The sequence below is a fragment of the Gymnodraco acuticeps genome, unplaced genomic scaffold (genome assembly GCF_902827175.1).
Source record: "Gymnodraco acuticeps unplaced genomic scaffold, fGymAcu1.1, whole genome shotgun sequence".
In the NCBI taxonomy this organism is placed as follows: Eukaryota; Metazoa; Chordata; class Actinopteri; order Perciformes; family Bathydraconidae; genus Gymnodraco; species Gymnodraco acuticeps.
The window spans coordinates 5930988-5958591 of NW_022992351.1; the positions used below are offsets into that span (position 1 = coordinate 5930988).

Consider the following 27604-nt stretch of genomic DNA (forward strand, 5'->3'; position numbering starts at 1 on the left):
TGCGAGTGACCCACTTCCTCTCTCTGTCCCTGCGCCAGCATTGTGGGTGGGGGTTAACCATGGATGTGGAGGGTTATCTCATTCCAATCTAAACACACATATTACACATACACCTATTTTCCGATGTCCGAAACATTTCGCTCTTTAAACTCTGGAGTCACGTTTTTAAGTGTGTTGCTGTGTTAAAGTACTCCAGTGATAGTTTGATGTGTTTAGCCTACAGGGTGTTGTGTGCCCAGTTTGCAAACAGAAACTGCAAATTAATTCTTAAAGGTCTGCTTCAAGACCAACCTCTCCTCTTATTGTCATGTTGAACTCTTTAACATTTTGCATTTTGTTTCCAGATGAACAGATGCTACCATTTAGCAGCCTACAAGCAAAATACATGACTCTGGCATGACTGTTAAAGTTGAGATGAAGTGTGAAAAGTAATAAGTTACATCATTACAGTCACATTTTCTCATCATGAGGTGAAAAGACATTTCCTCTTAATTAGCTGTGAGGTCACATATGGTTGCATTTTCAAAGACGAGACATGAAAGATGGTTAAATCATTTAACAGAAAAACTTATTTATATGTGGTTAAATACATTTTATTAATACAAGGTAAAACTCAGAGAAGGGTGTAACCCCCCCCCCCCCCAAAAAAAAAAACCTACGTTAAGGCGATATTGTCTTACCTTAGAGAGACCCCATGTGGTGGATTCACAGATTACAACCCATGGCCCAAAATAAACTCCAAGTTGAGTTTTTATTTATTTTTTATTGTGTTTGTCCTTAAAAGAAAAAAGCAAAGCAATATACATGTGGAGAAAAACCATAACATTATCAACTTGTTATGAGTCACTTTAGAAATGTTGAACATCATGTTGCGTCCTTTGTGTGGTTGTTACGCATGTTGTTTTGAGCAGTCTTCTTGTTTACAGTCTTCCAATTTTATTCAGCCATAATAAAATATCTATGAAGAAAAATTCCAGCACCAGGTGTTGCTGCTTTGCAAATCATCTCATTTTATGACAAATGTTTCCAAATTCGAATACCTCCACCATCCAGAAGAGTGCAGCACTGAGTTGTGGGACTGGATCCATATGATCCAGAGACAAACCACAGTCAATGAGACAAACAGACAGACATCATTTGTGTGACTCAGGCCCATTCCCAAACCGCCCCCTACACCCTACCCCTCCGTTTGCGCGTTCACGTGGAGGGTCTGCCATATTAAGTGCTGTTCCAAACCAAGCGGCAAACTCTGGGGAAGAGCCAGGACGCCAATACGGAAGTGCCACACACTGCAGTTAATATATTGGCCGATAGGGACTGGCTGCAGAAAGGAGCAATTTCCATAGACCCCCATGTTAAAATGCCCAACTTTACAGCAGAAAAAAACATGTTTCTACCCATGGATGCAATACATATTATAATGAATATAGTTAGGTTCCACCTTCATGATTATGGATCTGTGAGTGAATTGTTTTCTAACACGACCCTTTTATTTATATTAGGTCTTAAAGTTTGTGCATAGATTAGGGCGTGGTCACATTGAGTGACGGCTCTGTCAAGTGACTGCTGCTGCTAGCTTCTCGTCTCTCTGCTAGCTGCTCCGTGAAGCTAGCTACAGGGACTCTGCCTGCTCAGCTCATCCAGGGAACACAACTTGAAGCCGGCCGTGGTTGTTTGTTCTTCATGCTTATATATCGGACTATTGTGACTCGCTCTGCGGTTAAAACAGACGGTGCATGCATGCGGTTTTGCGGTAAGTGAAAATCGAGTACTTATTTATGTGTTAATGATTTTAATCGGCTACAGTACATAATGAATGTTAAGGCTTGGTTTAGTGTGTAAGCGAGTGGTAGCTACATCGGTGCTAACGATGCTAATCGTAGCCTACAAGTTAAAATCATAGACTGTATAAAGGTTACAACGAAATAGACAAGTGTTAAGCGGGATAATACTGTAGAACAAACGGCTTCTGTTTGAGGTTGATAAAATAAGGTCATCCTTGTAACTTAGAGAGATATTTTATTATGTAGGTAGGAACTGTATGCAGGGGCGGACCTAGCACATTTGGTGCCCTAGGCGAGCTTCACCACTGCGCCCCCCCCAAAAAAAATATCAAAACATCTTAACAGTTATACAGTAAAGTACTGCACCTTTATTTATTACAAGCAAGAACAAGAGCTAAGAATAAATGTAAAGTGCACACTAAATAATTAAAACAAATAAACAACTTAGCTAACACACAATAATAATAACAATAACAAACAATAAAAGAATGTGCAAATTTGCTTTCAAAGAAAATTAAGAAGAAATGTAAAGTGCACACTAAAGAATTAAAACAAACAACTTAGCTAACAAACAATAATAATAATAACAATAACAAACAATAAAATAACGTGCAAATTTGCTTTAAAAGAAAATTATGTATTGTAAAATATGTTACACATGTCAAATAATCAAAATATAATATGCTAAATAAACAAACAAATAAATAAAAATTACAAATTCACTTTGTCTCAATAACTATTTACATTCCACTCCCTATCATCACACAAGGTTAGCCTATTAGCTCCTACTGGTTTCCATTTACAGTGCAATCCTTCTGGCCTTCCTCGCTGCAAAGTCATCAATCACATCATCATATGAAATCTGACCACCAACCTCATGGTTAATACTGATTACAGCCAGACCACTGAGGCGTTCTTGAGCCATGGTTGACCTCAGGTATGTTTTCAAGAGTTTTAATTTGGAAAAACTCCTCTCGGCTGAAGCTACTGTTACTGGTAGCGTTGCACTGATCCGCAGAACAATACACAAGTTGGGATATATTTCGGTGAGCTGCTTTGTGTGTATGAATTTCAACAACTCAAGAGTTGTCATGCTCTTTGATGGCAAGTCAGGTACATTTTCCAACTCCTGAGCCAGCTCCTTCCCATCCAAATCAGATTTCCCTCCATGGCTTAAGGTGTGTGCAAGTGCCTCTGCTTGCTTCATCAGCTATTGGTGTGGCAGGTCTGGGAAGTACAGAATGCCAAACTTGTCTTGCACATGTTTAAGAGTGGTAAACCTCTCCTTTTGTGCTGACACTGCAGCATCCACCACCACGTTAAAGAAGGTTACCATCCAGATTTTGTAAGGCATCCCTCAATGGCTCATCAGGAGACTCATATGAAAAGTGCCTCTTTGTTGACTTCAGCCGCTTTTCCACAAGGACTGCGTCCACATTCATGTCTTCACACTAGGGGTGTAACGGTTCACAGAAGTCACGGTTCGGTTCGTACCTCGGTTTGGGGGTCACGGTTCGGTACGGGTTCGGTACAACAAGAAAAAGCAAAAAAAAGTCCCAAATGCATAATTCCAGGTTTATTTTTTATTTATTTTGAACAGTAGTGCAAGTTTCAGTATAAAAATAAGGAACTCTAACATTTTGAATAATTAACTGTATTACACAGATAAAAACAAACCACAAACAGTACCACACACACTCAGATGGCCATATTATCTATAATGGCATATTATTTATAATGGCAAACAAAAAGGTTTCATCAAGCTGTAAAACTAAAAAGAATGTCTTGAAAATATTACAAAATAAATAATAAGAAATTGTTTCAAGAGCGCAAAGTGGTTGAAAAACATATGCCAAAAGCTTCCGTTATTTATTTTGGTCTCTTGGCTTTCATGTCTATTGTCTTCTTAAAAACAGCGGGGATCAGCTGTTGAACTGCTGTTGTCTTTTGCCGGGCTCCGGTGATTGGCAAATCTGGCTGATGCCTTCTGATATGATTTAGCATGTTTGGCGTGTGTGGCCATTAGCATACCGCACCACTATCGAACAACGCCGACATACCGTCCTCGTCCGATCTACCACTCGCACTCCATCGTTATTGTATTCCACAGGGAACCCGAAATGTTCCCACACAGCTGATTTAAAAGAAGCAGGTGGGTTCTAGCTCCCGTGTGTTATCTGAACTCGCAAAACTAACTTTTCTTCTTCTTGTATTTTGTTCGTTTTGTTGTTGTTTCTTCTTGTTCTTCATTTGTTGTTTAAAGATCAAATGCAAAGCTTTTTGTATAATTGCCAGTACAATCGAAATCATATAGCTACAACACTATCTAAGATATTGCAGTATTAAAATCGGAGATAATATGAGTCTGGCAATGCGCAATATTAATTTTGTTCAACCCCCAACACCAAGTCCGACGATTTATTTTCTCCGCCGCTCCTCCGCAAGATGGCGGCGCGTGACGTAAGATGTGCCAAACATATTTCCACCTGGCTTATCAATCACAGCGGCTTCCGCCGATAGTACAACTAGTTTCGTCTATCATGTCTGATTCTGAGTAGACTATAGACTAAAAGCTTTAGGAATCCAAACTATAACATATAATAAGTACCCTGTATCAAGATTGATGCAAAACAAGTGACGTTTGACCTTTTTAGAGAGGTTTAGCCCACCTCTATAAGCACCCACTCGGCTGAAAGAAATGAAAGCATAGCGGAGGGCTTTTTTGATGCAATGGCCTAATGAAGTGGTTAGAAGAATGTTGGGTTTTCTAAGTGCTCACAGTCACTTTTAATTGCACGGGGGGGCATTTTTAATTGTGGCAGGAGGAATAATGGTGGATTTAATCCCTATCATAATGCATATTGTTCACACTTTTCCGTTATGAGTGGAGGAGCGATGAATGAGCTGCAGACAAACTACAATGCTAACAGTGAATTAGCCCCGAGCGAAAAATGCTAACCTATTACTGCACAGAAAATCACTCCTAGTTCCCTTATTACTTATCCTAGCTCCACATCCAACACATTGTTTATGATCGTAAAGACACATAATCTAACGGTGCCCACCTCTATAAGCAATAAAACTTAATAAAACTGCAATTCCGTTATCTGCGTTATCTGCTGTGCTCCGTGCGCTTTGAAATCTAATCAAAAGTTGTTTACCTCAATTCTTTGTCGTTTCTCCATCGCCCGGCTCTTTCGTTCTTTCAGTGGTTTCTTGTGCTGAAATATGGAGGGGACGGCTCCGGGTTTCAGCCTCCGACGTACTATTAATGCTTCTGCACCAACAGACTTGATGATAGCAGGATCAACCTCGTATGCATCACACGTGAAGTGATCAGAACACAACCTGCTCCATTTTGTCAGTTGCCAGCCAACACGATTCACTAACAAAATCCATTTTTTGCGGATGATTTGGTCTTTGGGAAATACATGAAAAACTCTCCCAGATCCCACACCGTTCGTACAACAAAAAGCACAACAATAACCCATGTTAATTCAGTTTTCTTTTCGAAAAACTTGTGACCGAGACTGCCGAGTCGGGATGTTTGGTCCAGAGACTGTTTGGCATGAATGACGTCACACGCGCGGAGGCTGCTGGGGAGGTCATGTCAGAAATTCAGACGGCTTTGGGTCAAGTTTTGTATCAATAAAAAGCTTTTTTTCGGGTGTATTATCTCGATTTAATTTTTTTTTAAAAACAACATTTCTATAAAAATGTAGCATATTTGGAAGCTTTGCATTTGATCTTTAAGGGCGGCTGGCAAACAGCTTTCAGGCGCAATGAGAGAAAATTACTTGCATTTTTTTATTTCTTGCACTATTGTTGATAGAATCTTTCCACTGATGCATTCAATCAACTCATTCTGAATGGTTTTGCCCAAGTAGCTGTGGTGGGATGTTTGACTTTTAATCTTGTGGATGTGGTCTTTCATCACTGGGTCAAACTGCGCCAAAAGCTCAACCTCTTTCAAAAAGTTTCCATTTGAAGGAGAGTGGAGTATTTCTGTCTTTCCTCTCAATGCCATATTTCGCCCTGCCAGAGACTGTACAATAGCAACCAGTCGTGTCAGCACTGCTCTCCACCGACTCTTCTCTGCCTCAAGGAGGGCCTGCTCTTGTTTGTCTATTGTTGTACCTTGTTTTAATGGAACTGCCAATTCTTTCCATGACGCCAAATTGTTCAGGTGTTCCTAACTATTTTCATGGCTGGTCAAAGGTACTAAGGTCCTGCTGACCTGGTGTACTGCTGTACTGGTGGTGGCAACTTCTCCCATCATCTCCCCTTTTTTTTATGTAAGAATAATGGTTGCAGATATAGAGGGGGGCGCCAAAACTGCGCCAAGCAAAAAAATAAAAAAATAATTTTTTGCTATTTTATTTTTGCAATTTTTGGCGCCCCTCTGGGTGGCGCTCTAGGCAACCGCCTATATCGCCTGTAAGAAGCTCCGCCCCTGACTGTATGCATCGCTAAGGTTAATTTAAATTGGCTATGCTCAAGTATGTAGACAAGCTAACGTCGAAGTAGTGTATGTGAAATCAACCTCACAATAAGATGTGTGTATATTACAATTATTAATGTCATATTTCAAGATGATTACTTAGATATTTGAAGATGATTACTTAGATATTACAATATGGTTGGTTGAGCTGGAGTTCATTATTGAGCTTACACGTTAACGCAACAGTCATCTGAAGAACGAACCCAAACCTTGTTGTTTTTATTAATTGCATTACCAAATGGGTATCAAATAAACAGTAAGCATTGGTAACACAACTTCCAAAGTTACAGTAAAATAAAAAGGACCCTGACTCGGACAATACACAATCCAACATGTTCAACAGAAGATAATCAGTTATATTGTTTGTACACATGGTACTTTACATATATATATATCTGTTTGTTTAAGGTGTCCAGGTGATGCAGACAGGCTGGACCAGAGAGTGAGAGACAGAACTGGACTCCTCACAGCAGTGAACTTCAGCTCAGGTACAAAGACTCATTTTTCATACTGTACAAAGAATCAAGAAAGATATTGGTTTAAATGAATGAAGTATTGACTTTAATACACTGATATGTATTCCATTAAACAATACTAAATACTAGATTACCTACACATCAGTTAAGTTGAGGGTTTTTTCCATGCAAAAAGTTACATTTTAGATATTTAGCAATATGACTTTGTCAGCTTTCTAATTTAATGTATTGAAGGCAAAAATATTTAACACATAGTGAGAACTGCTACTATTTATCTCTCAATATTGTCTGTAAAAAAACGTGGTAAAAGTGATTCTTTCAGTGAGACAACAGAACAAGCTTCTACAGTTGCACTTCGTTTTGATAACAGTTAAATATTATTTTGATAATAACATATATTTCAATGTTTATGAATTTCATACTGTTCATTCATAATCTGATTACAATTATATCAACACACCTCTTTCATAAATAACACACTTGTTCTGCAATAATGTTTTATGTTTCCTGTCATTTTTGTTAGGAAAGGACATGCCTGAAAGACACGACTCAGCATCTCCTCTTTCTCTGACGGCCCGTCCACACTACAGCGTAGACAGCGTCGACAGCGTCAATCTGCCCATTCACTCTGAATGGGGTGACGTCACGTTGCCTCGCTTTTTCGCCGAACTGAATTGTGGGTAGCATAGCGGTCTGTCTCCGCCGGAGACGCCGGAGTAGCCAGCACCAGATGCTAACAACAACAATGCACGTAAGGTCTCTCTCTCGCTCGCTCGGGCCACACACACACACACCCTCCCGGTCCTCCAGATGGCCAGTCGGTGCCTGCCGGTGAGCGTGGAAGTGTGGTCTGCCACAAGCGGGCGGCAGGAGCGGGGCTGTCAGCATCAGCTTGTAGATGGTATTTTAAACTCGATGCGCTCTGAAATTACGGGGCGGCCAAGGAAAAAAAATACACATGCGTTAATCGCGTTAAAATAATTAATGGCGTAAACAATTTTTTATTATCGGTATCGGTCTTGAGAAGCAACGAAGTTATCGGTATCGGTTTCAAAAAACCAATATCGTACATCCCTAATTGATAGCCACGTCGACCTTTCTCGCATGAGGGCTTCTGCTCCAGACTGGGGCGCAGTATTCCGCTACAGAGAAGACCAGGGCTTGAGTGGATATTCGCAGCGTCTTAGCGGAGGCTCCCCAGGTTGTTCCAGCGAGGCGGCGGATCAGCGCGACCCTGGATGTCACCTTGGCCTTGACTTCTTCCAGGTGTTTTTTAAAGGGTAATGTCCGATCCAGGTGGTATCAGCTATGGTATCAGCTCCTCCATCAGGCCTGGTCCTCCTCCATCAGGCCTTTTCCTCCTCGCTGAGGAAAGACCCTCAGTCCTCTCCAAACCAACAGACAGGACGTCCATCACACGGAGGTTTCTCCTTGAAGTCTCTGCAGCCCTCTGGACACCACGCTGTCTCAATCCGTCCACACTGAATATGAGAGGGGAAAAATGAAAATAATAAATGCTTTGGACAATAAGAAATATAAAGTTAACTGTTGAGTTACTCAGTGTTTTTAGATTATCAATACTATTACTGTATAACTAATATCTCAGGTTAAGAGGCACATTCAAATAAAGATTGGTCTTTAAATACATTTTGTCTTTTGAATTGTTTGTCTAAAGTCAAGGATCTAGAACTGGTACTTAGTTTTAATGATACAGTCTGGTTATTATGCTGTTTGGAGGAGGCATCACAGGTAAGAGTACTAACTTGCTACCATCACATGTACCTTAGCTTGACTTAAATGTATTAAACGTATAATTAAGTGATATCAAAATATAAATAACTAATGTCATGCAAACATATGAATATTTGCTTGATTCCAGAGTTGAATTTAGTACAATTGCATACAAACGTGAAGGGATTTTAAGATTCTGAAGTCTTCGTTCTAAATAGAAAATAGCATGGATAATTTACAAAGGCTTTAAAAACACAGCAGGAGCCCAAGACAATTATAAAACTTGTCATTATTTCAGTACAGTTCAATTGGTTTTATTTTTCATAAACGGTTATCAACCGTTAGTGCCAAAGCAGTAGGCTATAATATATTAACTACTGCTGTAGACTACAACCACTACTTGTTTAGCTAGCATAAACTCAACAAAGCTAGCGTTAGATGGCTAACTGACGTTATTTTGCCGCTAAACTGCACGATATAAAACGGTGGTCTTCAAAGCGGATTTAATCCTCAATCACAATAATAATATCCAAAGTAATACTGGGCAAGTAATGGGCAAAATGTACCGTTGATTGACGGGCCATGTCAGCGGTAGTGACACGAACCGTTAGCGAACCGTTAGCCCCGCAGTCATCCGGTTCGACCTGACTGTGGCTGTGACTGTGACTGACCCAAGCCTCGTTGTTCTGCTCCAACCCCCCCCCCCCACATCTACAGGTGAAAATTACTTTTGCGACACATTTATCGCAAGAAGTGTAGCAAAAGTCAAGACCGCAGATTCGTCGATTTATAATGCCACAGAGCAGATTCGTCAAGTTGTAATGACTGATTTGAGAGGTTGTAATAACCAAGTTGCAGTTGTAATGGAAAATATATTTAAAAAATATGTATTTTTCTGCAAGTGAACATTTCATCACTAAGTTCATTTTTTTTCTACAAGCTACAACACTTTTTTTTTTTCTTCTGTGACTTCAAATTTGGTTCACAGTTACGTGGATATTTTATACAAGTGTACATTTGGTTCACAGTTACGTGGATATTTTATACAAGTGTAAATGTATGCACACAAGCTCAGATTTCTTTTCTGCAAGTGCTCACATCAGGTTTTACACGCTCTCGCATTTTGCACCATATCTACCTTCATACACTCTCATGTCTAACATGCTGATACATATCATAGAGCTACATCCACTTAACTCACTATAGTTAACAACTTATAGCCTTACAAAAACATAAAGGCTGTCTGTAAGGACATCATGAAGAGCTGTAATAGACAAAGCTGTTGTTCACAAGCAAACTGCATCAGCTCCTGTTTATAAAGGATACCTTTGTTTGCTGAACTTTTGAATTTCTCAGAAGTAAGTACATGTTCAACTTTAATAAAGTAAATACCATAAGAGTCAGTTGGTAAATAATACAGCAACAGTATGGATCCATACATTGAAATACACATCCTGAGAAGTGTGATTTGACTTCAAATGCCAAACAAATATCTCTCTCACACACATCTTGAGCTTCAACAACATTAAGCTTAACTTTATATAAGTCATATGTGTGGATGTCCGAGTTGTCAGTTGTTCGTCCCAGCCTAAAGTGACTTTGAGTTCTAGAAAAGCTCTTTATTATTATTATCAATAAATAAGATCAAAATGACAATAGGAAGATGAGATGAGATACATAACATATAAAACATAGTGCTATATGCAGATATGAAAAAGAGGATTGTGTGTTAAAGCAACAAGGTGTCCTGACTGATGTCCTGTCAAGGTGGGTGTGCTATGGCTTATCAAGCCTCTCATGCATTCAAATCACAGTCATGCAGCCTAACTGATAAATACCTCAACCGTAGACTGTAGGCCTATATCTCAACCGTAACAGATAATACACCACCTCAATGTGTTGGTGTGTCAGCACAGAATAATACCAATATTCCAATTAATGCTATACTGTTATAATATCAGTGTTATGTTTGAGTCTAGGCCTCAATTCCTTGCCTACAATAATTCATTGTATTTGGACAATGTTCTTTTTTATCTATTTCTTTTTTATAGTTTTCCTTGTGAAACGGTTAAAAATAACTGCCATGTTTAAATACTTCTAATAGTGACAATGATTAGTCTAGATAATGGTGAAAGCCTACTCAAAATACATAAACCTGAACACAACAGTATGATAATTATGTCACATTATTCATAATTAGTTATGCCATTAGCCTATAGATAGGCTTTTTGCTTGACGTATTTATGGCGGGAGTATGTGTGTTCCGGTAGAATCTCATTAGGAAATTGGGAACTATTTAAATGGATGTGATTTCATTTTTCCCATTGTGGTGCATGAATTTATCTTCAACGTGCTCCGGCTGGCTTGGGAAGTAGTTCCGGTGGTGTAGCAGCCGAGCGCAGCACAGAGACCTGGGATCTCCGCCGTGTTGAGCGCAAATGCGAATTGCACGAAGAGTCTGCCCGTCATGACTGTCGACTGATCACAGCAGCGGTCAGTGTGACGGCCCCGAGCACCGTGCATGCTGCCCGGTGACAGCGCCCAGGCACCGCCGGAGCTTTTGTCTTCGAGTGGGATTTTCAAGTGCAGAATAAAAGGCGTCTGGAGCTTCTGAGAGACACAGTAGACCACATTGAGCCGGTTCACATTCACCTACGACGGTGAGTAGTCTGTCCACAAGCATTTTTGAATGTCAGTCGTGAATGTTGGTGACATTATCGTGGTTTACCTGGAAATAAGTGTTGCTAAAGCCCAGTGCTTTGACTTAATGGCAGGCTATGACAAGTTCGCTGCCTGTCACAGTATGCATGGATTCAGACACCGTAGCGTTTGTCTTTATCCTTAATGTCGGTCAGATAAAGTCAACTTATTTTAAGTTTTCCATTCAGACGGTGAGGCTGTCGGTTAACAGGCTGTGGGGAAAGCGGTGTTTAACAGATCATATCGGTGTGGTGAATTGTGTTGGACGATGGGAAGGACAGTGGCTTGCACAGCTGAAAACACTTTAGAAGTGATAACAGTGGAAGATTAGAGCCTGACCGAGAAACAACCAAGCTCAAAGAGTCTGTATTGGTGACAACGTTACAGTATGTAGAGGCAAAACGATTGTATTGAATCAGCTACACAATTTAAAACAAATGAACTCGATGGTTTTAAGGAAAGTAGTAACGGAAGGGAGAATAAGGCAGACAGTATTTGCTTCAGGCATTGATTGAAGATATACCAACTTTGTTTCACAGCATAACATCTTCCATATAGATACATTTTAGTTGCTTTCTTTTTTGTGTAGATTTTGTGTACAGTATTTAATTTGAAAGCACTAATGTACAGTATGTTTGCATGCACATGCTATGCCTCTATGCATCATGCTATGGTTCGTTGTTATCAGTCAGCACACTATTTAAAGGATGTCATTTTCAGTGGCTCCACATGGACAATTGAAAAGGATAAATACAAGCTTGAGACCTACAATACCAAGTCAGATATACATCATATACACTGGGCATACCTTATTTACAGGCATGTGCTTTATATTTCATACAGATAACACTACATTTAACATATTTGGGTACATAATTTACCATACAGAAGCTACTATAATTTGTATTCTTGAGTAACAGTTTTTTCAACAATGCATGCAGCACTTTTTTGTGCCATTTTCCAGTAGAGTTTTTTGAGAGAGCAGTTATTCCCCCCCACTATGGATTTCTTTTCTATAGGCTGCCTTACATGGATTGGTGTATTCTCTTTCCATGAAGAGACTACAACCTAACAATAAACGGTGCCCATCTTATACTGTAAAGAAGTCATTATCTTTCATCATGCTGCAGTGGGGAGAGCCAGACAATACTGTACATTTTTTCTCTCCAAAAGCACACAGACAAGGGGAGGTATGTGTGTTGGTGGGCGACAGACTGAGAAAACGTCCTATCAAGATGAGAGCTGTCTGAACAGATTTCTCTCATCATTATTTGCTCTGAGATTTACTTGCGCTTGTAAATGGTGTTGATTGAGGGTAATTTGGCTTTTAATTGCCGAACAGCTGCCACACTCACTGCTGATTGCCATTGTAGACTTTCTCAGTAGATCACTCGTAGACCCCTAAATGCCTCATTACAACGTTATGCAAAATCGCATGAAACGTGAAGAGAAGGGACCCTCATAATGTTTTACTGATTTCTGTTTTATCATCGGAAAGGTCGTTTTAATTATCGTCAATGTCAGCAAATGCAATGCTGAGAAACAAGTGTCGTAATGACTTTTGGAAAGTTGCATTACGTTTTTTTGTGTGGATGCACTACATGCATTTGAGTTTCTTTGGGAAAGCCTCAGCGTACCATTTTCCACTATTAATTCCATCCTCTGGAGGAAGACTATATCACAAACATATACTGAGGTTTGCCTCCAGGTTGGTCACTGCACATCTGGATGGCTTAGCCAATGCGTTTACTTTTTTTTTTTTCATTGTTTTTTTTTTGTAAATCAAATAATCAATACTATGTTACTGACAAGTTTAACAATGGTACATTAAAAAAATCTAGTGTTTTAAGATGATTGTATTTAGGACTAAACAACATAATCAAATCACCACAAAGCATAATATTGGACATATATTGACAAAATATCTGCAGTTTTTACATGGTTAAGTGATTCAAGTGTAAAAAAAAAGGTGGCCTGGCTTCGTGTTAAGAATGATCTACAAAACTATTTTAAGCTGTTTAAATATGTTTAAAAAAAGAGGAGCCACAAACTAACGGTAGATAATATCTGTTTAAGGTTACAAATAAATGATTAGTGTCTCAAAGAAAACAGTAAAATAGCACCAAACAACTGATCCCAGTCAATGCAAAGCAGCAGCAGTGGGAGGGTGCTATGGGAACCTGGCAAGTACTTTAAGGGCCATTTGACTTATTGATCACAGGTTTACATTGGTAAATAAAAATAGCTCAGGCTGTTCAATGAGATCAAATTCTTAGAAAAATTCAAAAAATATTAAATAATTAATCAAATTCACAAACGAAATAAGGAACTGTGAATCATTCATGGCTGTAAAGATTTGGAGTTGTCTCTCTGCATATTCATATGGCTTGTAATATATTCTTTTTGTGTGAATCTATAAGTAATGTTGTCTTCTCATTGTCTGCCCAGAAGGATTTTACAGCACAACAAAAGTTAAGTCCCTGAACTAAGCAAGCTGATGTATGGCAACAAAATGTACAGTTTATATACTGTATACATATTTTTACATTTTCGAAAAAGATGAAGTTATCTGTTTGAATACATAATAGAATCGAAAGATGTTCGCCGCATCCTGGTTTCTGTGCAGTTTTCCAGAGGTCATAGGGTTGCCATTTATCATTTAAAGAAAAAAAGAAATGTTACAGCTTTTTTACAAACCAATTGCTTTCAGTTGCTCTGCTGAAAATGTCAGTCTGTAAAAATGTTGATCTTTGTAAACAGACCGACTATAGGCTCACCTTTTCATACCTCCTCCATTATACAGAATCTGTGTTTAACCTTGGAAAGAAGATCTGTTTACTTAAGGACTTGCCAAGTAAGATGATGCTTTTAGCAAACACCCACTCTCTTCAGTTGTATGGATTGATGCCTGCGAGCATCTCTGTCCTCTTTTGTTTGTCGTGAACACTTCCGCCAGAGCGCTGTAGCTAAACCTAGGAGGTGAGGATGAGGTCTCGTATGCTTCAGCTAGAAAAAGCCCTCCAATTTGCTTTGCAATGATCAGGCCTGTACAATGGCACTAGGTCAACAGGTCATTTTCATTACCTCGGGTCATATCAATTATCAGCGGTTTCAATCATCATTAGGAAAAAGTGATTATAGGAATGACCCGATATTAGAAGTAATTACCTGACCCCTGCTATTGTGTGGGTGTAAAACCCTTTATCCCAAATCAGCTGTCTCTTATTTGTTGGTTTGCCTATATACTCACAGCAAACTCCTTCATCTTGAGGCTGGGATGGCGGAACAACGCATTAGAGTATTCTTACTCTCCTTTTTAAGTACCTTTTAAGTTCTCTGAGTGCTCACAGTCAGTGTAATCTGTGTCTTGTCCCCAGGAAAGTACACACAATTTGGATTCAAATGCAGCAAATCCTTTTATCTTGTCAAAATCCTCTTTGATTCTGTTAGGAAAGCGTTGCTATGAGAGCAAGATATAAAAGATAAAATGGGGGATGATCACTTTGAAAAGGCTGTCGTTTGGATTGAACTCGGCAGTGGGGCTGCCAGCAAACAAGAGTTCAGTGCAAAGCGTCCTGATGTAAAGCCTCTGTCTTACACATGCTCAGCGCTGTTGCACTCTCCTGGTTATGTTTTAATGAGCAACAATTGTGAGCCAATTTGCATGTAAAACAATGTTATTATAAACAAGCATCAAAAAGCTGTAATACTTCTAAAACATGTAAATGACTCCATTATAAAGTGCAACAAAACCTAAGCCATGCCTTGGAGCCAGGGCCTCTAGGTTTTGGATGCTCGTTTCCATTATTAATGCTATTCGCAAGCCAAACTTTTTAGGTTGGGCGCTTTAATCTATTTTTGCTGTAAATTAATGAATTTTTAAAGAGGACTAGTCCTTGCTGAATAGAGCTAGATGTGGGAATGTGGTTTGAGTCGCGGTGACGCAGTGCTGTAGCCTCCTTTACTGTGCAAAGCACAAGTTCACAAACAGCATCCCGTCTCTCTCTTGGGACCGATCGTTGGGGGAGTTTGCCGAAATGCTGCACGCCTATGTTTTATTTATGACAAAAAATGCCTTTTTAACTTTGCCGTTGTCGGAATCTGGAATTGTTATAGCTTTTTCTAGTTTGGCAGTGGTAAGTCTTCTGGGTCGCTAACTCCCTCTACCTTGGCAGATGTTTTCAGGTGTTATATTCTGTGTGGGCTTAGCGAGTTAAATATTTGATTCTAAGCCTTAAGGAATTCATTGGAACCTCTGGATTTGTCTTTCCTTCTTTCAATCAGAAGTTCTTTCAGACCTGACAGAAGCTGTGTTAATCAGCACGTTATGTTTTCATTTGAGATGCCACTTGGTGGACTTGGTGGACTTGGGCCAGTGATCAGTATTCAGAAACCTCTGATTAAAGTGTTGCACTGTCAGGGATAAATGATCTCCCTCTCTCTGAATCTCTCTTTTTTCCTTACTTTTTCCTTTTAAAGGATTAGTTTTCTTGACCACTCGCTTTAAGGAGTAAGGCCACTAAATCTCAGTTTGAAACGGTGCATTACATCGACAGCTCTCCAGGTCTCCTTTGAGAATAAGTACACACTACAGTATCAAGCGACGATAATTGCTTAACCCAGCTCCATTGAGATATGAGTAAGCATCCTCCATAAGGGCAGCTGATTTGCCTTGATATCTTATAATTGAACCTTTTCAGGGGTATGCTTTCTGGCTCTGAAGCCGAAAGTAATTAAGACTTTCAATACTGCTTTTTGGACCTTTCCCCCTTCGTCTGAAAGGCCCACACTCTTCGACATGACAGCGCTCAGTATGCCTACAGACTTTCTTTTGACACATTAGCATTACCGTTGCCAAGGCAGTTCTTCCAAGAAACCCCCTCTGCTCGGCACGCTCCGGGTGGGTATTTTGTCATTACCTCATTTTCCTCTGAAAATATTTTGATGCCTCTTTCTTTTGGCTCCCTCCCTCACCCATCCCCCGTCACTCCATTCAAAGTTCTCTATTAAAATGCAGAACTGTAAAGCCTCTCTCAGTCTAAAAGCCTGCTAGCAGCGGGAGACTGTTAGCTGTTAGTGATGCATACAGCTGAGTGAGTGCATCACAGCTACAAAGTCTAATGGGTGAATACATTCAATCACATACAGACCCTCAACTCTTTTAAAGGGGCAATGTTCCCAGTCACGAAAGCTCCTTCCACAGTGCAGAGAGTGATGTATTAAAATTCTTTGGATGAAAAAGATTTCTTGTTCATAATCGTCCAAATCCTTGCTCTTCTTTTTATACTCATGCTTGTAATCTTTTATGGAAGTGCCAGGTACTAACTTTCAACTTTCAAGATACCAAAGTTAACTTTTAACAGGAGTTTAAAAAAAATCTGTAAATAGAAATCTGTGATGCCACATGTTATTTTTTGCCCGATTTTGAACCGCTTTTGATACCTACTAATGTCAGCCAAATGTTTATCTCTGAAAATGTATGTTGCCATGCATATTTATACGACAAGCATTCAAACTATTTAATCAAACGCTCCTAATCCTGTATGATCGGTTGCCAGAATATCCCCTCTTCGCTACCTTTATTTTCTATTCAACTACATCTCTTTGAAATGTGTCTAGTTGGTTACGTTTTTGATGTGTGCTCATCAATGATAAATAGTTACATCTTATTGGGTTTTGAGTATGTGCAGGAATTGTTATTATGGTGTCTGTATGAGCCTACAATTATTGCATTACAATGAGTTCTCTCCTGCCCTGCAGCAAGGAGATCTGCTTTCAGGAAATTAACTCTCAATTAAACTGTTCAGTTTTATTTCACAACAATCAGTTAATCATATGTATGAAAACAGACACATGTTTTACTCATAACATAATAGCATTTAATTGTAAAAGTATAGTGTTTAAAGTGACTTCTATTAGTTACATGATAAAATATGACATAAAAGGCTCTTCAGGTATGAATATGCACCTGAGGAGGATATACTGTAGTCATCTCATGCTGCGTAAGAGAAGTGAGTCTACTACTCAAATATACTGTATGAATGTTACCAGTCCAGATGTTGTGAACATCTACAAAGACCAAAATCGACTGAAAGGTTAATTTCCTCCTAAATACATACTGTTGTTTCAGTATTCCTAGATGATCATGAACAATTACCTGAGATGAGAATGTAATACTCATCATCTACGCCTGCAGAACAATGCGTACATTTTGAAAACTGATAGCTCTAAGATAAGCACAGATGTAAGCGGTCTCCTCTGCAGTGATCATTTCCCTCCCCTGATACCGTGTGGGCCTCTGAGGCTTCTGTGAAACACGGCGGATATCAGAGACAAAAGGCACAGTGCTGAGGTGAGCCCAGTCACTGTGGGACCAGTTGACTGAGTCGACTAGGTAATTGGTTGCGTCTACCCGCTCAGCAGGGCCCCTCTCCCCAGAAGCCAAGTCATGCCCCTCCTCTTCCCTCTCCGCTCTCTTCTATTACTCATCAGCCTCACCCGGTTAGCGGTGCGAAGCTACACCGTGCCGCCGTGCAGCCTGCCCACGCTCCAAAACTTCTCGACAACAACAGCCACGGCAGCACAGCAGGTCAGGGCTTGTGGCAGGCTGATTTGCAGCTTGAGCCTCCTTTTAATGAGGGGAAAATAAGTACGTGTTGTTCTGTGTCTTGTGTCACCACCCCCATCCCCACCTACCCACCACCACTACAACTAGCAATGCTACCTTCCCTACAGCGAAAACACGAAAAGAGAAAAAAAGGTGCACTAATTAAGATGGCTTCCTGGGATTTGGAAGAGGGGGTTGGCTCTGGCTTCTCCCACAGTGGCAGGGCCTTGAGGAGGAGATGGGGGTGGTGTTGTGCATGAGTCCTCATCGGGCATATCTCTGCTCGGCTTCCTTCACATAGTCCCACTGCCTGGTTTGTTTGGCTTGATGAGTCTGCTGCTAAACATTTGTTTTTTCTGCTTGTAATTAAGCAAGGTTTTTACAGGAGCTGCTGAGTACTTCCCTTCCTCATCCTGGCATATTGGGCTCCCCGGGGGATTGGTGGAAAGACAGAGGGGTTTGTGTTGCTCTTGGTAGGCAGGCTCATTGAAGTTCTCCCACCTTGATTATATACAGTGAGCCTGAATGGAAAATGCGTGGGTTCTTTGTTGTTCAAGGACATGGGAAGGTTAGTGCATGGGATGGCAGATAAAGGTTTAGATGAAGATTTCTCTATCCTTAGGCTGAATCCATCCAGCCTCTGCCAAGTGTTCACTGGCATTTGCCCACTCCTATCTCGTTCGTAAATCCTGTAGGTTCACCTGCATTTCCCAGAATGCAGAGCGATTATCTTCCAAACACACAAAGCTCTAACGAGGCAATTTTCTTTGTTAATCATGGAGTGAAAGCAACATCTTCACTCCATGATGAGTAACAGTTACATGACATTCTCAGTCCAGTAGTGACAAATCTACGAATGTTCTGTGACTGACTTGAGTACAGAACAATGGGTGAGTAATTTTTCTCTCGTCTTAGTTTTTTTTATGTTTTTCTGAATCATCATGGTAGAATAATTCAAAAAAGCCCCCTCCACCAAAGAAAAAACACAAAACATTCCTTCTCTACTTGCAGAAGACACATTTTTCAAGTTCCGCGCCGCTCTAAAAATATCTACCAAATTAAAAACTTGGGGCTTCTTGAGTTTTTTTTCATTGTTTGTGGCTGTCTGAACAGGATCTGAGACGCAGGGGGAGTAGGGGGGGTGGGCATGTACTTGACAGGAGAGTGAAGCACGTCGAGAGTCAGAGAATGGGAAGACGTGTGTGGGGGGGTTACACAGAGAGGGAAAGGGGACGAGCTTTCGGCTCCTCTAGAGGGTTGGAATTCCTCCCGAGCTGTTCCCCCCCCCCCCCCCCATTTGGCAGACACTTGTGAAAACAATTCCCCAGCTTTTAGTCACTCTGCAGATCCAATTGCCATTTCCACTTTGGAGAGAGTGAGAGGCAATCCAGATAGACAGAACACAGACTGAGAAAGAGAGGAGAGTTTTAATCGGGTTGGACAGATGCCGAGGCCAGTTGAGCGCTTGTGCGATATTAATATCTTATGAAGGCTGTCTGGCAGTGCAAGCTCACCGTCTTGTGTGGTTTTGTGTTTGTGCGTTGCAGCAGCGGCCATTGCAGTGGCTAAATGAAGAACTTGTGAACATGCTCGAGGGAAGGACTCCACCTTTCACTTCGGTGACTTCCCCAGATGCTTTGGCCCAAAGAAAGATGGAAAGGAATGGGAAGAGTAAGACACTTAACTCATACCTACTCCCCCACTATGCTTTGCTTTTCACTGTTATTAATGGAAAACCACTTTTTGATTCAAGTTTGTTTCTTATCCATAGCTCACCTTGCAGATCATTTTAATGTGCAATGTTAAAGACCAAGTGATGAACATGCCACAATGTTTAGTTTTCCATTATACAAAGCTTCACTGTATGTGGAAAAGAATGTGCAAGTTAACATCTGTGTGTCTCTGCCAAGTGTGCTTTCTGCTCTGGCTAAAGGAGATGTATAGAGGTAGTAAACAAACCTCCTGCTCTTCCAGACTTGAGCCACGGTTGCTGCACAGAACCCATTCAGTGAGCCAGCAGGAGATCCTCCACACGCCACGTCGCTGAGCCTCCACTCCTTCCCTTTGGACCCCTAGACCTACAAGCACCATGACCTCTGAGCTGGAGAGCAGCCTGACCTCCATGGACTGGCTTCCCCAGCTCAGCATGAGGGCAGCCATCCAGAAGGCAGACGCTGGACACGGCCACCACCATGGACACCATCACCACGGCCACCATCACGGGCACGGACCTGGAAAGAAAATTGTGCATCTGGACCCGGGAACCACGCTGGACCAGGAGGAGGCGGCTCAGCACAGAGACGGTAAACCGCCCTACAGCTACGCCAGTCTGATCACCTTCGCAATCAACGGCTCGCCACGCAAACGGATGACCCTCAGCGAGATCTACCAGTGGATCTGTGACAACTTCCCCTACTACAAAGAAGCAGGAAGCGGCTGGAAGGTAAGAGCAGACACAAAACATACACTTTGTAATATACATTTTGGATTTTTAGGGTTAAGATTTATAGCTGGGTTCATTTCTGTGTGTCAACATACCTGATGAGTCCAAATGGATCAGAGTGCACTCCAGGCTTTAATAATTGCGCAATCACATACAAAATAAGCCTTTGAAGCCTATGAATGACTTATGTTTTTATAATAATTTCATTGTTACATCTGGGGGGATAACAATTACGAAAATAAACAATAAATGTTTTGTTCAGGGGAATTAATGACTGTGGTCTTATGTCGCGAAACCCCTACCACTACCCAACCCAAAAACAAACAAGCAGAGGTCTGAACCAAACCATGGATTGGGAGAATCACCTCGCTGCCAATGTCATATTAATAATTCCATTAACTCAACGTAGTAGTTCCGAATGAGGACCTTCCATTTTTGAGTCAGGAACTGTTGAAAGGATAAGTGGGCAACAATTTTGCTCAAACATTCCCTCCCAACAAAAAATGATCTACATTTTAAGTTTAAGTTATTTATAACCTACAAATGTTGGGAGCTAAACCTGGATTTGGATTCAACAAGCGGATATGTTCCTCAACCGATCAAATGCTTTTAAACCTCAAATCTATTGCTAGTGCTCAAACTTCACAAATCTGACACAGCGCTAAGAGCACAGAAACCTTTTACTGAACCAGGAGTGATTGACAGATGCGTTTGGTCTCATTCAGACGACATTATTAAATCCTTATGTAAATGCAGCTATGCAAATCCTGCCTAATATGAGCAGAGAGGTGGCTGTGTTATTGGAGACGAATGAATAGATCCCTAGGTTGTGTCTTGGGGATTCTCTACCTTATTAGTGAAGAAGCGAATGGATATAGTCCTTCCACTGACACATTGGAAAAGGCTGTCTGCAAACTATCAACCTATTCATCTCTCTGAGAGCGGGGACATTTTTCTTCTTCTCTCATTATTTCTCTCTCTTTCACTTTCTATCTTCATCTCCCAAGCATGTGCACTCCACCAACCCTCTTCCTCTATCTTAGTCACTCCTCTTCTCTCTTCTTCTTTCCCTTTCACCAACCTGTGTTTGTTCCCCGTCTATAATCTTCAACACACCATTCCCTGAGCAGGGATGCATGCCAGAAACAGAGACAAAAAGGTTATGATAGACGCCAGGTTGCGCTGGCAGAGCTTCTTACCTGCATGTAGGATTCAATCAATTCATTTTCTGTTCGCAGAGAGAGGATAGGGGTTATTAAGACCATTCAGGCTCTCTCTCGCTGCAGCTCATGCCTGCCTTCTCCCGTCGGCTGTATTTGGATACCAGGATGTTTTAGTATCCCATAATTACACCTCAGTCTAGATCCATTGATTTGTGTGTGTGGCTGCATTCAAGTAGGATCATTAAAGCACTGTTCTGATGCCACTGTGGTTATATTTTCGCATGTTCTGGCATTTTTCCACGCTATCGGTGCAGGGAGTTTGTTGAAGGATACATAACCCAAAGTTGTGTTTCTTTCCTAATAGGTTAGGGCCATTTACACAAAGCACGATAATGTTCTTGTCAGTTTTTTACAGAATGTTTTTCAAAGCACAGCACTTTGAGACTCTTGTTTGTTTAAACAGAAACCTTTTCACAACCACTTACCTGTGCTAGAGCTGACATTTTACACTGAACAAAAATATAAACGCAACACTTTTGTTTTTGCTCCCATTTTTCATGAGATGAACTCAAAGATCTAAAACATTTTCTATATACACAAAATAACCATTTCTCTCAAATATTGTTCACAAATCTGAAAAAATCTGTGATAGTGAGCACTTCTCCTTTGCCGAGATAATCCATCTCACCTCACAGGTGTGGCATATCAAGATGCTGATTAGACAGCATGATTATTGCACAGGTGTGCCTTAGGCTGGCCACAATAAAAGGCCACTCTGAAACGTTCAGTTTTATCACACAGCACAATGCCACAGATGTCACAAGTTTTGAGGGAGCGTGCAATTGGCATGCTGACAGCAGGAATGTCCACCAGAGCTGTTGCCCGTGAATTGAATGTTCATTTCTCTACCATAAGCCATCTCCAAAGGCGTTTCAGAGAATTTGGCAGTACATCCAACCGGCCTCACAACCGCAGACCACGTGTAACCACACCAGCCCAGGACCTCCACATCCAGCATGTTCACCTCCAAGATCGTCTGAGACCAGCCACTCGGACAGCTGCTGCAACAATGGGTTTGCATAACCAAAGAATTTCTGCACAAACTGTCAGAAACCGTCTCAGGGAAGCTCATCTGCATGCTCGTCGTCCTCATCGAGGTCTCGACCTGACTCCGGTTCGTCGTCGTAACCGACTTGAGTGGGCAAATGCTCACATTCGATGGCGTCTGGCACGTTGGAGAGGTGTTCTCTTCACGGATGAATCCCGGTTTTCACTGTTCAGGGCAGATGGCAGACAGCGTGTGTGGCGTTGTGTGGGTGAGCGGTTTTCTGATGTCAATGTTGTGAATCGAGTGGCCCATGGTGGTGGTGTGGTTATGGTATGGACAGGCGTATGTTATGGACGAAGAACACATGTGCATTTTATTGATGGCATTGTGAATGCACAGAGATACCGTGACGAGATCCTGACGCCCATTGTTGTGCCATTCATCCACGACCATCACCTCCTGTTGCAGCATGATAATGCACGGCCCCATGTTGCAAGGATCTGTACACAATTCCTGGAGGCTGAAAACATCCCAGTTCTTGCATGGCCAGCATACTCACCGGACATGTCACCCATTGAGCATGTTTGGAATGCTCTGGATCGGCGTATACGACAGCGTGTTCCAGTTCCTGCCAATATCCAGCAACTTCGCACAGCCATTGACGAGGAGTGGACCAACATTCCACAGGCCACAATCAACAACCTGATCAACTCTATGCGAAGGAGATGTGTTGCACTGCGTGAGGCAAATGGTGGTCACACCAGATACTGACTGGTTTTCGGACCCCCCCAGACCCCCCCAATAAAGCAAAACTGCACGATTCAGAGTGGCCTTTTATTTATTTATACCAGCCGTGGCCCACCGTCACAGGGAAAGTTACATAAGTCATTCCAGTTCAGGTGATTGCTGTCAGCTGTACACAGTGACGCAGACTCAAAGATTGTCTGGCTGCCACGTTCGGCAGACATAGTACACACTTTGAAATTAGTTTTCTCTGAATGTACCGACTCGAGGAGAACACTCGAGCTTTCAGGAAACGCCTCATACCTGGTCCGTCGCTCCTGCCTTCTCCTTCACCCTCTGTGCACACATGCGTGCCCACACGAGCTCGTACACACACAGAAAGACTCCCACTCAGGTAGGCAGTGAACGTGTGCAGTCTGCAGATTACATGTGAGGGGCTCAGCAGGAGAGGAGATGGGGGGGGGGGGGGGGGTTGGCGGCGGAGAAGAGAGAGGAGACTGTCAGAGAGCAGAGGAGAGTTTTACTACCCAGCACACGCACGCCGTCTGCTCTGTATGATAATGTGAGAGCACAGGAATGGCGGAGTTGAAACCAGGACACACACACACACACACACACACACACACACACACACACACACACACACACACACACACATTAGCATCCATCCTTAGAAATCACACAATAATGTACGCTGGTTGAACAGCACATGCTTGTTGCACATGTTTCATGGTGAAGCGTTCTACACACTCATACTTTCCAAGGTCATGAGATGTTTGTCTTAGCTGAAAATGAATATGGAAAGCTCTTTTCATCTAAAAAGTTATAATGGGAACCTTCCTCCAGAGCGGTGGAGGAGGTTAAGAAAGCAAAAACAAAAAAAGAACATCAAATTAAAACGCACACAAATGCATAAGAGCAATTCTGTTTTTGGAACATCTTTAGGTCCCTTAAATGCATCTGGCTTCGCTTTCTTTTCAAGAAAAACAAATGTAGATACAGTGTACTGGAGTAGAATGCTAACAGCTTTGCATGAGGCTGCGTCATTGCCCGTTATTTGTCATCACTGGAACAGCATTATCTCCTTTTTAGTGTTATCTTTACCTCTCTCTCTGACTCTGTCCTACACTGTGCTCCGCTCTACTTTCCCATGCCCTCCGTGAGCCCTTCACACCCTCGGGTCCCTCCACTTTAGGGTCCACCTTTACCCCAACTCATAGGGAGAAGCAGCGGGAGGCCAAAGCTTTCTGTCTTTGTTTGTTTTGTGTCAATTTGTTTGAGATTAAATTGGGGTTTTGAGATTTTCTGAAGTGCATTCAGAAACTCCGAAAATGACCTTGATCACGTCCTACAATATTTGTGATTTAAGGTCTTATGTTTTGCCTTAATTATCTTTCCATTTACAAAATGTTACTTTAAAACATTTTGTTTGACATTTTATAGACAAATTAATGATTATTTTTTTTTAATGAAAGAAAAAGTAGATCAACACAACTGTATTTGTACACAACTGTATCTGTATTCTATGCTGCTCTATTCTATTCAGGCTGAATATAATGATGGGAGATGTTGTTTTTAAAGCTCACCTTACCATTATTATTATTATTGAAATGTGAAGGTCTTGCTATTATTTACCGCTTGAGAAATGCAGTCTAGACCTGTACCTTCTCAACATGGCTTTATGCAGTCTGTGCTGACTAAACTGCTCTCCTGCGACCCCCCGTCGCCTCAGGCTAGCTCCCATGCAGCCAGGCTAATTGCCTGTGAATTAGCCTGGCCTAATGTGGCGCTGTAAAGGGCAGCGCTACCGCCATGGCCTTTGGCCTTTGGCTGAACACCACATGTCACAGACAATCACCTGATATGAATCAGCACTGGACCATTATTCTGGCTCCCATCCTCTCCTGCGTGCTCTGTGGGAGATATGCGACTGAGCTCAGCAGAGATCGGTGCGCTGTGTCAAGTGTACTTGCATATGTGGAGAAAGGCTGTTGGGAGTAGCTGCACTGAGACTCCTGAGCTTGTTTCCTAAGAGCAGAACTGAAATGCACTGCAGCATTGTGCTTGATGTGAATCAGTTTAGTGACAATGTGTAGGCAGTGTTTGTACATCTGCAGTACTTAGTGTTGGGGAACATGTATGGCTCTGTGCACAACACGGTCTGTATGTGTGTGCAGCTGCTTACACGTGCCTGCGTTTCCCTGAGTCATTTTGGGTAAAGGAGAATACGTCAGTGGTTTGTTTTATTGAGTTTCAACTCTGACCCTGTTTGACCCCCTCGTCACTAGGTAACAGACATACACAACTGTTACATGTACCCCAGTGCTCCCAGTTTACATGTCACATCAGACCAATCTGCTGTCCAGATGTTTGTGTCAAAGTCTACCTCTTGACACATGGGTCAGACATGTTGGAATCTGATAGTAACAACAAAAAGCGTGTGAAGTGTTTAAACCAACACAAGATTAAAGGACATTTAAAAAAATAGTAGAAGATAGAAAATACACAGATTTGGATTCTTCCAAATACAAATCTTATGAAACTATTTTTTTAAATAATTTTTTTATCATGTAATATCTCATCATTAGTATACAAGACTAATGTCTAGATGTATAACTGTCTTCATCCCTTATGCAACACATTTTGTATTATTCCCCATTCTGCTGGAATTCAAAACTAAACTGTGAAACAATGTAATGACATTCCGAAAGGAGCAATATGTACCAGGGGCACATTTCTTCACCTGTATTTTTAATACAAACTGTTGCTATTGTTTAAAGAACAATTTGAGATTATCAGCAGAGTTTCATTTTTATGCTCCCTCCATACACGCATCCACATGCACGCACATGTTTATACACACACAGCACACGTACATTCATCTTGTGTGTGTGTAACGCTGCTAAAGCTTTTAATTACATACTAATCACTAATGGCAGTCTCAGTATTACATTCTTAATTAAAAGCGAGGAATTTCTCTTGCTATCTTCTCGGGGATTTGGCACCTATCCAGCAGTGCATTTCCCTCTAACCAGCCAGGCCTGTAGCTCTCCATATGGCTAATAATAGGCTTAAGGCTGGTTTCCGTTGCACTCAGGAATGCAACAATTATACCACAGAATGAGCTTATTTGTTATTCTCTGGGTTTGTACCCCGCAAGGAGACGTGGGCCTGTCTTTTGTCAGCTCCTAAATAGTGTTTCATGGAACAAAAGAGGATACCGTTAATGTTTGACAAAGTCTGAAGCCTGGCTCAAGTGTTTTGATTTGCTTTTTTGAGAAAGGGCAGTCGGATAAATGGACACTGGTATCATCAGTTGATGTTCACTGAAGTATAAGACTGAGTCTGAATCAAAACTTATTTTGTCTGTGATTTTTTTTTTTTTTTAGCTTTTCATTACATTACATTACATTGCATTTAGCTGACGCTTTTATCCAAAGCGACTTACAATAAGTACATTCGACCAGGAAGACACAACCTTGAAGAAAACGGAATCATATAAGTACATCAGGTTTCATAGAGCCAAACATTTCAAGTGCTACTCAACTGGCTATAGATAAGCCAGTCCTTTATTAGTATATAAGTGCTCTGTTAGCAGTTCTTTGTTAGTAATTCTATAGCTCGATGTGGAGTCGAAAGAGATGAGTTTTCAGTCTGCGCCGGAAGGTGTGTAAGCTATCTGCTGTCCTGATGTCAATGGGGAGCTCATTCCACCATTTTGGAGCCAGGATAGCAAACCCACGTGTTTTTGCTGATGGGAACTTGGGTCCCCCTCGCAGCGAGTCGTTTGGCTGATGCAGAGCGTAGTGCACGCGCTGGGGTGTACAGTTTAACCATGTCCTGGATGTAGGAAGGGCCAGATCCATTCGCAGCATGGTATGCAAGTACCAGTGTCTTGAAGTGGATTCTAGCAGTTACTTTTCAAATCTTTCTCTATGACTGCCGTGCATCCACACTACAATAGCGTGATCTGAAAGCACACTTTGGATGTTGAAACGACATGCCTCCGCAATAACAATGAGTTTGATGTGCTAGTTATCACTGTATACACTGAACCAAAACAAAATGGCTCCAAGTATCATCCTCTTTGCGTCACAGCAAACACCTGCTAAGCTTGTTACTTTTCTGATAGGGTTTTAACCCTCAAAACTCAACATTTGTTCATATTTACAGATTTTTCTGAATTTTCTTTTTTTAGACAGACAAGTGATTTAAATAAAGAGTCGATTACTGTAGCATGTTCTTCAATTAATCAAAAATGAACAAGAATAGAAAAAAGGAGGCTGTCAAACATTATTGGATGCAAAGGGTAACCAGGGCCCTCCTTCCTCCTTCCTCTGCTCACTCGCCTCCTCTCCCGGAAAGCCGCTGACAAAAGCTGCCACATTGCTCTGCTCGACACAACCA

At 41.4% G+C, this 27604-nt stretch overlaps 1 protein-coding gene across 4 annotated transcripts in view; it reads left to right on the forward strand.

Moving 5' to 3' along the window:
- Positions 1-10842: 10842 nt before the first annotated feature.
- LOC117541853 (forkhead box protein J3-like) overlaps positions 10843-27604 on the forward strand; it is a 52662-nt gene continuing 35900 nt past the window's right edge. For 2 of the 4 annotated variants that reach the window (XM_034209106.1, XM_034209109.1), the window contains exons 1-3: positions 10843-11152; positions 19347-19470; positions 19774-20242. In XM_034209106.1, the coding sequence (XP_034064997.1) occupies positions 19889-20242 (354 nt within the window). In that variant the 5' untranslated portion in view covers positions 10843-11152; positions 19347-19470; positions 19774-19888. The remainder of the gene's footprint in view (positions 11153-19346; positions 19471-19773; positions 20243-27604) is intronic. The other 2 variants (XM_034209107.1, XM_034209108.1) reach the window with 2 other exon arrangements.